This window comes from Dermacentor andersoni, chromosome 1 (genome assembly GCF_023375885.2).
Source record: "Dermacentor andersoni chromosome 1, qqDerAnde1_hic_scaffold, whole genome shotgun sequence".
NCBI classification, from domain to species: Eukaryota; Metazoa; Arthropoda; class Arachnida; order Ixodida; family Ixodidae; genus Dermacentor; species Dermacentor andersoni.
The window spans coordinates 33,738,808-33,751,864 of NC_092814.1; the positions used below are offsets into that span (position 1 = coordinate 33,738,808).

Consider the following 13,057-nt stretch of genomic DNA (forward strand, 5'->3'; position numbering starts at 1 on the left):
TTGACACGCTCTCAAAGTGCTCCCCAAGTGAGTCCGCCTGATCTTGTAGGGTATGGCCTTCTGTGTTTACCAAAGGGAGTGCATGTGCTTGTCGCCCTCTTATCCTATTGACCCTGTTCCAGGCTTTCGCCTCATCTCTGAACAAGTTAATATTCGATAGAAACTTCTGCCAACTTTCTCGTCTGGCCTGTCGGCGGGTTCGCCTGCCTTCGGATTTTACTTTTTTAAAGTTGACTAGATTCTCTGCAGTGGGAGAAGCGCGTAGCAACCCCCACGCCCTGTTCTGTTTTTTACGAGTGATCCTACAATCGTCGTTCCACCATGGGACACGCCGTTTGCAGGCCAAGCCTTTTACTTCTGATATGCATTTAAATGCGACATCTATTATGAATGCTGTAAAAAACTCGACTGCAGCGTCAATTCCTAACGAAGACAGGTCAGCCCATGAGATACTAGTTAGAGATCGAAATTTCTCCCAATCAGCTGTCTCAATCTTCCACCTAGGAGCGTATGGTGGATATTCGTTTTCTTTATATGATCTTAGCAGTATAGGGAAGTGGTCGCTACCGTAAGGGTTGTCGGTAACTTCCCATTCAAGTTCAGGCAGTACAGACGGGGAGACTATACTAAGATCTATTGACGAAAAGGATCGGTTTGCAAGAGAGTAGTATGTGGGTTCTTTCTTATTGAGAAGGCACGCTCCAGAAGAAAGAAGGAACTGTTCAACAAGGCGACCTCGCGCATCTATACGAGAGTCGCCCCACAGGGAGCTGTGCGCGTTGAAATCGCCAAGAACAGCATAAGGTTCTGGCAATTGATCGATCAAAGAGTGAAATTCATGTTTGTTCAGTTGGTAATGCGGGGGTATGTAAAGGGAGCAAATGGTGATGAGTTTGTTTAGTAGGACAACTCGAACCGCCACTGCTTCAAGGGGCGTTTGTAGCTGTAAAGGTTGACACGCAATACTTCTATGAGTAAGAATCGCAACACCACCCGATGATGCGACGGCATCATCGCGATCTTTGCGAAACGTAACATACGTACGGAGAAAGTTTGTGTGTTTAGATTTTAAGTGTGTTTCCTGTAAACACAGCACTTTTGGATTATGTTTGTGGATGAGTTCTTGCAAATCATCAAGGTTTCTAAGGAGACCTCTGATGTTCCATTGAATGATTTGTGTATCCATGTTTAAGGTAAATTGGTGCTGTGTTTACGGAAACGGAGTGGATGCCTTATATTACAGAGCCCTTTCGAGGCCCTGCAATAGGTGTTTTGTTCTTTCTGAAGCATTCGAGCGATTCTCGACGCTCCTTAGGCGTTTGGTGCGCCTTGGGGACAGGTGTAGTGTCCATTGCCTCGTGTGAGGCGCCGGACAAGCGCTCTTGCGAGCGAGAGGTTTTCAGAGGGAGTCCCACCTTGGAGGGCAAGACCCCTGCGCCCACCAGCCCGGAGGTCGATGGGGCTCCCTGAGGGATTTGGCTGCGCTGGCCGTTGCCAGCGCTGGAAGGGGCCTCGGAGGTTGGGGCAGCCTCGGCTGCGCCCACCTTCGGGGTGGAGGGTCCCTTCTCCTCGGTTGACGGAGCAGCGCTAGCTGCAACCGCCGCGGGGGCAGATGGCGTAACTGCCGACTCACTGCCTGTGGGTCGGACAGCCGCCGGAGGCCGTTGTGACGCTGCCCCCTTACGCGCCACATCGGCAAAGCTGCTCTTAGACAGGTATGACACCTGCCTACGTGCCTCCTTGAAAGATATATTTTCTTTGACTTTGATTGTCACAATCTCTTTTTCTCTTTTCCACGACGGGCAGGCGCGCGAGTATGCGGCGTGCTCGCCATCACAGTTGACACAATGTGGAGTCTTCTGGCATGTTTCGGAGGAATGTTCAGTGTCACTACACTTGGCACATGTCAGCCGGCCTCGACAGTTCTGTGAACTGTGGCCGAACCTTTGGCACTTAAAGCATCTGAGAGGATTGGGCACGTATGGCCTAACACGAAGTTTGATATAACTGGCCTCGATGGACTCGGGGAGGACACTTGAACCGAAAGTGAGTATCAGGTGTTTCGTATTGATCTCTTTACCGTCTCGCCTGATCTTAATTCGCTTAACATTTATGACATTCTGTTCACTGAAGCCCTCCAAGAGTTCAGCTTCAGTGAGCTCTAGCATGTCATCGTCCGAGACAACGCCGCTGGTGGTGTTCATGGTACGGTGCTGAGTTACTGTTATTTGGGTTTCCCCAAATGACTCTAGTTCTGACAGTTTTTCATATTGCTTTTGATCGCGGAGCTCCAAGAGAAGATCACCGCTTGCCATCCTCGATGCGTTATAACCAGGACCAAAGACTTCGGTCAATGACTTGGAAACAAGGAAGGGTGAGATAGTTCTTACTGGTTTTTCTGGTTTTGCAGAATGAATAACATGGAAACGTGGGAAGTTGTGGACTTGGCGTCCGAAAAACTGAAAGACTTCATCGGTGCGCCCTCTTTTCGGAGGGCGATCAGGGAGTCGAGGAAAGGAGCTATCCATAAATAGATGTGATATTTCGGCAGTAACGCCAGCCACCCACCGTGGAGTCCTACAAGGGGACGCTGCAGGGCGTGTGAAACACGGCCTGCAAACGCCAGCTGTACATTACCGCTATAACCAAATATGAAATAACCTAGGTTGGCTATTCACACAAGGTTAACCCTTGCTGCCTGGAAAAATTGGAAGTAAGCGGAAGCTAGGAGAAGACAGGAAAGATGAAAAGGAAGAGAAAGACGAAGATTGGAGGGAGAGAGAGACAGGAAAGGGCAACTACCGATTTCCCCCGGGTGGGTCAGTCCGGGGGTGCCGTCTATGCGAAGCAGAGGCCAAAGAGGCATGTTGCCTCCGCCGGGGGGCCTTAAAGGTCCAAACACCCTGCATCGGCTCAACCTCCAGGATCCCCTTTTCCCCAGACACGGCTAAGCCGCGCACGGCTCCACACGGGAGGGTCCAACCCTCGTGTGCTCGGGTCCGTGGTGTCGCAACACACCAAACGCCTGCTGACGCAGACGCCCCTGCGGGGTCCATTAAGTATAGAGCCCTGCCATTTGTTGCTTTTGTGACATGATTCAATCAGTTTATTCAAGTGTAAGCGAACCCATGGGTAACTCACTTTCAAGAAAGAATTCATTGTTTATGCTTTATGTGATCTAACTGACTTTCTATCACCCACTAATGCTGGTGTTTAAAAAGAAAAAGTTTTTCAGCATATTTTGTCACTTACAGGAAAAAAATGTTCTGCCTAATGATAATATGCTACAAAGATTCCTTTTGAGAACTTGCATTTTCAATTCTGCAATTTTTTTCATTGCCTGTATTCAATGTTCAGTGGTGTAGCCCATCTTTGAAATGCTCCATTAAAACCAGTAGGCATTTAGGGTCCATTATTATGACCAGTTGGTACTTATGTTTTTTATATTCCCATTGGCACCTTTGAAAACTGACCAATGGGCCAACTTGAATTTAATCAAGTGACCCTTTGGCAGTAGATATTGCCACACATCTATTGTTACCATTTTTCTTGTCTATCAGCCACTACTTACTCTATCGGTCTTATCATGCTTCCACCTCCTCAAGGAATGCCTGTCGCACGACCGCTAGATATAAAAAAAGAAAAGAGGTGCGGCCTGCCGTGTGCATTGAAAATAGCGTGATCTACTGCGGTCCAGCCAGCCGGAGACTGTTGTCTAGGATCCACATAGAAAACGCACCAGGAACGCGCTTGGAACGCTGTAGCCCGACGCGTCCCATCCCCGCCAGCTAGCGCCATTCGGCCCAGCCAAGCAGCCAGGAATGCAACTACAGCTGTCTCGTTCGCTCCCATAGCAGCCCGCCTGATGCAGCAGGCCACACCTTTTTATTATTATTATTATTATTATTATTATTATTATTATTATTATTATTATTATTATTATTATTATTATCATTCAGCAGCCGTGACTGTTGTATCCAAACATTTGAGCTGTTGCCATGTTTTCTATAGCAAGGCATGCCCACTATGATCAGATTGCACGGATGTTGCAAATGATGTATTACGTTATTGCATGTGTGCCGTGAATGATGCAGTACACCGTCAATTATTCGCAAGCACTACGGACTGCTCTCATACGTACAATGATGCATGCATAAATACCATACAGGCTGAAGCAGTGCCATTCAAGTCCACTACTGTTGTCTATAATTACTATTTCCTTTACTCTTAAATGTTGCTTGATTTTCTGGGTATACGTGTGCCCAATAAAGTTTGGTTCTGCCCATTCATCATGCCCATCTGTGCTCTTACGTGAGCACTGCCATGAGGAATACCAAATAAGAGGCCCATTTGTAATGGCCTTACTTTTTTAATGGATGCAACAAGACTTGGGTAAACACAGTAAAGTTCAAGTGTGTCCCACAAACCACAACAAGACTCAGTATTTTATTTCTTACTGGAATGATAAGGACTTGGCACTTTACACATTGCACTTTTTTTTCATATAGCACCAGAAATGGAACAATATCTGCATCACATCTCATAGATATCTCAGTGGTGCTGTAACAGTGTATCTTGGCTGTCATCATGAGAAACAGCGTATGGGAAGCATGCATGATTTATTAATTTCTTTGGAGTTTTCATATGCAGTCAGGAACCTTTTCTATTTCATGTTTAATTGGACCCTTTAACATACCAACCTCGTGCCTACCACGACTCAGAGGTTCAATGAAATCAGACAAACCAATACATTTAATACCTGTTGCAAAAGTTCTCAGGTCAATTTACTCCTGGTCATGCCAGATTTAAAGCCATGCCATGACATTGCATTCACCAGTGCCAATGTGAGTGTCAACGACTACGCAACTCTCCACACTGCATTATGCCTGTTACAGTTCCTATGGTTAGTTTCTTATCACACCTAAGAATTTGTTTGGCTGAATTTAGGTCAATGGAAATGCTTCACCTCATATTGCCTCATAATGCACAGGATTTCTCTGATTCTCAAGTTCTGCTTGCAGCTTATGCCATAAATGTTTTACTGAAATACAACTTTCCATTATTGACAATTAAATGCCAATGTGACATCACTAACGTGCATTGCAGACAACTTGTCATGTTATCAATAACTATCGCAATATTGACACGTGTACTTATCTTTATCGGGCGACCACGTTCTGCCACCTAACAAATGTTATCGCACAGCGAGGGACGCGCCTGCGTGTATCCGAAGTTTCTGGAAAGTTATCGATGCTTCTATCCGCTGTCTGTTGTCGCCGAACCTTATGTTATCTGATTTCACCGCCTGACGCGAATGGTGTAGAACTTTGTGGAAGGCACGCGGGTCCCAACGATTAGTCTGGAACATTCGACGACTGCCATATAAAAGCCGACGCCGCTTGACCCGCTGATCAGATTTTCGACGATCGCCGACAGTGTTCGCCGCTATCGTTGTGCTATAAGTGTAGCCTCTTTTGTGGGCACAGGTTCGCCCAATAAAAGTTAGTTTTGTCTTTCACAGTATTGCTACTGTGTTCTTCAACGTCACCACCACGTGACATCTGGTGGAGGTGCTTGTGCGTTCATGTACCGAACGCCCCCGCAAAGCCGCGATCCAAGCCCGAAGCCCGAGGACAAAACCGGCATCGCCCAAGACCAGCGTGCTAGCCGCAGACTGCAAGGACTGCCCCCAGAGCACGGACTTCTCCCTGAGACGACAAAGAAGATCGTGCCCAAGACAACCCCAATGGCTGCCCCAGCATCCCCCATTATCCTGCAACAGCCTCGGGACCTACCGACCTTCCACGGAGCAGCTACGGAAGGCCCGGAATCCTGGCTGGAGACCTACGAACGAATCGCGACTTTCAACAACTGGGACTCCGACGACAAGCTGCGGCATGTATACTTCGCCTTTGAAGACGGCGCCAGAACGTGGTTTGAGAACCGGGAGTCGACCATGACCACATGGGACTTGTTCCGTAGCAGCTTTCTGCGCACCTTTACTAGCGTCGTGCGCAAGGAACGGGCCGAAGCCATGCTGGACGCCCGAGTGCAGCTACCTAACGAGAACGTTGCCATATTCACGGAAGAAATGAACCGTCTGTTCCGCCATGCCGACCCGGATATGCCCAAAGAGAAGAAAGTCCGCCTTCTCATGCGTGGTGTGAAGTAAGAACTTTTCGGCGCAATGATACGAAGTCCACCGAAGACCGTAGAAGAGTTTCTTCGAGAGGCCACCAGCATCGAGAAGACACTCGAAATGCGGAACCGGCAATTCAACCGCCGCACGAACTCTACCAACTACACAGGAATTCAGTCACTGGCCACCGACGACCTGCACGAGACTATCCGAGCGGTCGTGCGGGAGGAGCTACAAAAGCTGTTCCAGTCATCACAGCCTCAAGTGGCTTCGATTGCCGACGCCGTACGTGAGGAGCTCCAACAGCAACTCGGAGTAGCCCCGGAATCGCCGCAGCCTCAGCCGCAAGCGATGACATACGCCGCTGTAGCCCGCCGTCACGTTCCCCCTCCGCGCCCACGGCAGGGCCCAGTGACGACACAGTTCCGTCGTCCACTACCAACCCCGCTGCCAGCACGCCAACCCGTCACCCCACGCGGCATTTCGAGGAAGACTGACGTTTGGCGCGCCCCCGACCACTGCCCGCTTTGCTATCACTGCGGAGAAGCCAGGCACATCTACTGCCGATGCCCATACCGGGAGATGGGACTCCGAGGGTTCGCCGTTAACGCGCCGCGACCACAGATTGGCGAACAACCTCGCGATATCGCCGACTACCTCGCCGCCACTCAGTAGAGCCCTCGACGACCGTCCCTTTCGCCGTCACCAGGCCGTTACCTGTCGCCGCAGCGCCGACCATACACTCGCCCAGCCCGGGGCCGGTCTGCGAGCCCATATCCGGAAAACTAAAAGCAGCAACCGATGGAGATGCGGTTGCTGTTCGCCGAACTGATGAAGACGCCAAAGAGACCATCTCGACGACATAATAATGACACGCCGCCATCCCGACGAAGTCAGAAAGCCAAGACTACACCAACAAAAGACTACTTGACGACGCGACGTTCCAGCTTCAGTTCAACGCGACGTAGCCGCGATCCGACGCCAAGACCTAACTGCAATGCCAGACAAAGAACCACCGACCTCGACGTGCTTCTTGATGGCCACGCAGTTACCGCCTTAGTGGATACAGGGGCCGATTACTCCGTAATGAGCGGACACATCGCCGCCCAGTTGAAGAAGGTTAAGACCACATGGGAAGGCCCTCAAATGCGGACTGCTGGAGGACACCTCATCACGCCGACTGGAATATGCACAGCAAGAATAACCATTCATGACCGGACTTACCCTGCCACCTTCGTTATCCTCCAACAGTGTTCACGAGACGTCATTCTTGGTATGGACTTCCAGAACCAACACGGCGCAATCATCGACCTGAAGTCGAAGTCAATAATGCTGTCGGAAGATAAAGCGACATCGCCGGAGCGCCCTAGCATCCCGCCTCGCTCTAGCATTGTTATTTCGGTCGGCACCCAAACACCCGGTGACGTAGAAGGCGTCATCGAAGGCAACCAACATCTACTGCTAGACCGTGAAATTTGCGTCGCAAGAGGGATCGCTCGACTGCATGGAGGGAAAACTGAAGTGTTGCTGACAAACTTCAGCCAGGCGTTCAAGCACATCAACAAGGGCACGACGATCGCGTACATCGAGGAAATTCTGGAAACCAGTAATGCGTTTGTCCTCTCAGATTCCGCCGCATCTGCCCCGACGACCATGGTTCCCGAACCAGACTTCGACGTAAATCCAAGTCTCCCCGTTATTAAGCAACAGCAGCACAGAAGTCTGCTCCGACGATACAAAGGCTGCTTTTGGACGTCATCGAGGATTTGACAAACACCAGTCGCCAAGCATCGCATAATCACCGAGGAGTGCGCTCGACCACTCCGCCAGAGCCCTTACCGAGTTTCGACGCGAGAACGCGAAGCTATAAGACACCAAGTCGACGAAATGCTGCGCGACGACATCATCCAGCCGTCGAAAAGCTCGTGGGCATCCCCTGTTGTCCTGGTGAAGAAAAAGGACGGAACCCTACGTTTCTGCGTCGATTATTGTCGTCTGAACAAGATCACGAAGAAGGACGTATACCCCCTCACACGGATAGACGACGCATTGGATCGGCTCTGCGACGCTAAATACTTCTCGTCGATGGACCTCAAGTCTGGCTATTGGCAAATAGAAGTCGATGAAAGAGATTGCGAAAAGACCGCCTTCATCACCCCAGACAGCCTCTACGAGTTCAAGGTTATGCCATTCGGACTGTGCTCGGCGCCTGCAACGTTGCAGCGCGTGATGCACACGGTTTTAGCAGGATTGAAGTGGCAGACCTGTCTCATATACTTGGATGACGTCGTCGTCTTCGCCGGAAATTTCGACGATCACCTTAGGCGGCTTGCAACAGTTCTAGAGGCCATCAGGTCATCAGGGTTTACTCTGAAGCCGGAAAAGTGCCGCTTCGCTTACGAGGAGCTTCTGTTTCTAGGCCACGTCATCAGAAAATCTGGAGTCCGCCCCGACCCGCAGAAGACAGCTGCCATCGCAAAGTTCCCGCAGTCCATCGACACGAAGGCAGTGCGTAGATTCCTTGGCATGTGTGCCTACTACAGGCGCTTTGTCAAGAACTTTTCACGCATCGCGGAGCCGCTAACACATCTAACCAAATCTGATGTCGAGTTCAAGTGGGAAACGCCGCAGGCCGATGCATTTCAAGAACTCAAACGACGCATGCAGTCGCCGCCGGTACTAGTGCACTTCGACGAGGATGCCGATACCGAAATCCACACTGACGCCAGTAGCCTAGGCCTCGGTGCCGTCATAGTCCAGAGAAAAGATGGACATGAACACGTGATAGCTTACGCTAGCCGTTCGTTATCAAAAGCGGAAGGCAATTATTCTACAACTGAAAAGGAATGCCTTGCCATCGTTTGGGCTACAACGAAATTTCGCCCTTACCTATATGGCAGGCCATTCAAAGCGGTCAGCGACCATCACGCGTTGTGTTGGCTAGCTAACTTAAAGGACCCTTCAGGACGGCTGGCACGGTGGAGCCTCAGACTACAAGAATACGACACCACTGTAACATACAAGTCCGGACGAAAACACTCAGATGCCGATAGCCTATCACGCGCCCCCATTGACCCGCCGCCGCAAGATGACGAGGATGACGACGCCTTCCTTGGAATAATAAGCGCGGAAGACTTCGCCGAACAGCAACGAGGAGACCTGGAGCTAAAAGCCCTAGTCGAATATTTAGAAGGGAACTCCGACATTGTCCCTAGGGCATTTAAGCGTGGATTGTCTTCGTTCACGCTTCAAAACAACCTACTCGTGAAAAAGAACTTCTCACCAGTCCGAACCAACTACCTTCTTCTTGTTCCGTCGGCGCTGCGTCCAGAAGTACTGCACGCCCTACATGACGATCGGACCGCTGGGCACCTCGGTTTCTCCCGGACGCTATCGAGGATACAAGAAAGGCATTACTGGCCGCACCTAACCGCCGATGTCGCCCGTTACGTCAAGACATGCCGAGACTGTCAGCGACGCAAGACACCATTGACAAGGCCAGCGGGATTACTACAGTCGATCAAGCCTCCTTACCGACCTTTTCAGCAGATCGGGATGGACTTGTTGGGACCGTTTCCGACATCAACTCCCGGAAATAAGTGGATCGTCGTGGCGACGGATTATCTCACCCGCTTAGCTGAAACTAAAGCTCTACCGAAAGGCAGCGCAGCCGAAGTGGCGAAATTTTTCGTCGAGAACATCCTGCTGTGACATGGTGCTCCAGAATTCCTCATCACCGACAGAGGAACGGCATTTACAGCAGAGCTCACGCAAGCCATTCTGCAATACAGCCAGACAAGTCACAGGAGGACAACTGTCTACCATTCGCAGACGAATGGTCTCACAGAGCGCCTGAACAAGACCCTCGCCTACATGCTAGCAATGTACGTCGACATCGAGCACAAGACGTGGGATGCGGTCCTGCTGTACGTAACATTCGCTTACAACACGGCGGTGCAAGAAACAACACAGATCACGCCATTTAAGCTGGTTTACGGTAGGAACCCGATGACGACGCTCGACGCCATGCTGCCGCATGTCACTGACGAGGAAAATCTTGACGTCGCTACCTATCTCCAGCGCGCCGAAGAAGCTCGACAGCTCGCCCGCCTACGGATCAAGAACCAGCAGCGTACCGACAGCCGACACTACAACCTGCGACGACGCTTCGTCGAGTACCAGCCCGGCGACCGTGTTTGGGTATGGATGCCGATACGCCGACGAGAACTGAGTGAAAAACTATTGTGGCGCTATTTCGGACCCTACAAGGTCATCCGACAAATTGGCGCACTGGACTATGAGGTTGTGCCAGACGGCATTTCGCATTCACAGCGGCGCCGCGCACGATCTGAAGTGGTCCACGTGGTGCGCCTTAAACCCTTTCACGGACGCTGACGAACTTCCTTATTTTTTTGTTTTCTATGCTACGAGTGCTTTTCTTTATTGCTTTCGTTTGTTTGCAGCATCAGGTCGATGCTTTTTTAAGAGGGGGGTAATGACACATGTACTTATCTTTATCGGGTGACCACGTTCCGCACAGCGCGGGACGCGCCTGCGTATATCCGAAGTTTCTGGAAAGTTATCGATGCTTCTATCCGCTGTCTGTTGTCACCGTTATCTGATTTCATCGCCCGACGCGAATGGTGTAGAACTTTGTGGAAGGCACGCGGGTCCCAACGATTAGTCTGGAACATTCGATGACTGCTGTATAAAAGCCGACGCGCTTGACCCGCTGATCAGATTTTCGACGATCGCCGACAGTGTTCGCCGCTATCGTTGTGCTATAAGTGTAGCCTCTTTTGTGGGCACAGGTTCGCCCAATAAAAGTTAGTTTTGTCTTTCACAGTATTGCTACTGTGTTCTTCAACGTCACCACCACGTGACAATATGATGTGCTGTTCTACATTTCATTGATTCTGTAACACACTTGTTTCCCACTAATAACATTATTTCTCCCTAATAACAGTGTTTCTCATAAATAACAATTCACTTTTGGCCATCACACACACCAGAAACTGCAAATTACGTACTCACCAAGTATAACTTATAAAATGACTCGTATATATACAAAAGTGAGATGAGTGATGCAAATATCTCTTGCGTGAACCTTGTGAAGAACCGAACGAGTGCACTTCCTTCAAAGGCAACTACCAAGGTTGCCAGTATAGCTATCCACATTCCTATCCAGACCCGAATGGCCAGGAACTCCACATCATTCTCTTGACAAAACTGCAAAACAAGCACAAGCATTGATAAAACGTCAACAAACATTATGAATTATCAAAGAGAAACTTTAGTCACAAACATTAAAACATTGCGATATATGCACAGCAAATTAATTATCATGCTTACCGAATACAACAACTCGTCAAACAGTAGCACCGGTCCTGTAACACCTATTATAACCAAAGGTTGCCCAGAAAACAATGCAAATATGATACCTGTAGCACAGGTGGCTACAAGTGTCTCAGACACTCCAATGAGGTTGTTGGTTTTGTCTCCTGGAAAAAAGGAAAGGAGTAACGTATTGGAGTTTGCCATAAAATGAGTACAAGCAAATGGTGAAGTTCCATAATTTTAATAAAATGCTGCTTGGTATGATCTCGCAAATCATACCACACAAATATTTTACAAGTGCTACTGCATAGAATTGGCTAAAAACCAATTGAGCAACTCCAAATGCCGTGATTGATCCTTTGATCTAATAAATCCTGTGACAGACCAGATTTTTTTTCTGGAAATTCAGGTTTATGTACTGCAGCTAAAAAAAGAAAAAAAAAAGAAAAGAGAGGACTCCTCTATTAACCCAAGCACAGAATTTGTGAAGCAAGGTGAAACAAAACTTGTGCAAAAATTCCATGATTGTATGTGCTTCAAGAAATTAAATATTTGGTCCTTTCTCCATGGTGTTTGTTCTAGACTTAAAAACATAGTAATCAAAGACAATACTCTAGAGTTGGTGAACTGAAAGGTGAATTGTTTTGGTCTTCCATCTGTTACTTTTTCCCTTCTTCATGAGTAGAAGAAGCAAGAGCCTTCTTCCAACAGCTCTTGTAGCAGCAGAATACACTTTTTTTTAATTTCAGCTTCCAGAACACTAAAAATGCAGCTTTGTAGCAGTGACTGCAGCAGACAGGTCACATGATCACTTCGTTATATTTAATGCAAAAGGCAACTCCTGCACTGCTTTGCAGTATAGCAAAGGCACTGAATAAATGCCTCAAACTACCCATACTGTCAAACAGGCAGAACTATTAAAAACAAGAAAACAAGTCAAGTCTTGGGCTGCAGCCAACACTAGGACAAGCGGACACGTCCAAGTGAGGGCCCTGACAAAGGCAAGACCCCATGTTGAAATATTGGCTCCAGCCTGAAGCTTGCCTTAAATCGACCACTGTTGACCACTTCCAACCTCTATCTTCCTGTGAACCCCTTGTCTTAGACAGAACTACGTATTACATGTACGAAAATAAAAAGATTATTGTTACATTTGGTGTATGCACCAAACAATAGAGGCTGGGGTCATTGTGGTACCGACGTTCAACAACATTCCACCGAGTCAACATTGACAGTGACAGCAAATTGTAGGTCAGCGTGAGAACAAGACGATGGATGTTTTCCCAGAACATCAGCAAAAGAAGCCAGTACCTGGAGAAGCTTTACCTTCTGGCAAGCTTGGGACACTGACCTCTCCCCGGTCATCAGTGAAACACTGGGTCGGTTATGCTTGCTTCCCCTTTCCCCTTTTTTAGGATCAGCTTGGGGGCAGAGTATGTGCTTTGTGTCAACGTTCTCCTCCTCGGAGGCGATGTGCTGTGCCGATATGAACCACCAGACTGGTCGATCAGGACATTACCGATTTCCCTAGCGAATGATCTAGGGAAGATGGAGGGTATTTCTTCAGTGTGTGGTGTGTGT

At 48.9% G+C, this 13,057-nt stretch overlaps 1 protein-coding gene across 5 annotated transcripts in view; it reads right to left on the reverse strand.

The window, feature by feature from the left end:
• Positions 1-13,057, reverse strand: part of Ae2 (anion exchange protein Ae2) — a 356,548-nt gene that overhangs the window by 28,497 nt on the left and 314,994 nt on the right. For all 5 annotated transcript variants that reach the window (XM_050193754.3, XM_050193751.3, XM_072286088.1 and 2 more), the window contains 2 exons: positions 11,492-11,640; positions 11,174-11,368 (listed from right to left, as the gene is read on the reverse strand). In XM_050193754.3, coding sequence (XP_050049711.1) covers positions 11,174-11,368; positions 11,492-11,640 — 344 coding nt within the window. The remainder of the gene's footprint in view (positions 1-11,173; positions 11,369-11,491; positions 11,641-13,057) is intronic.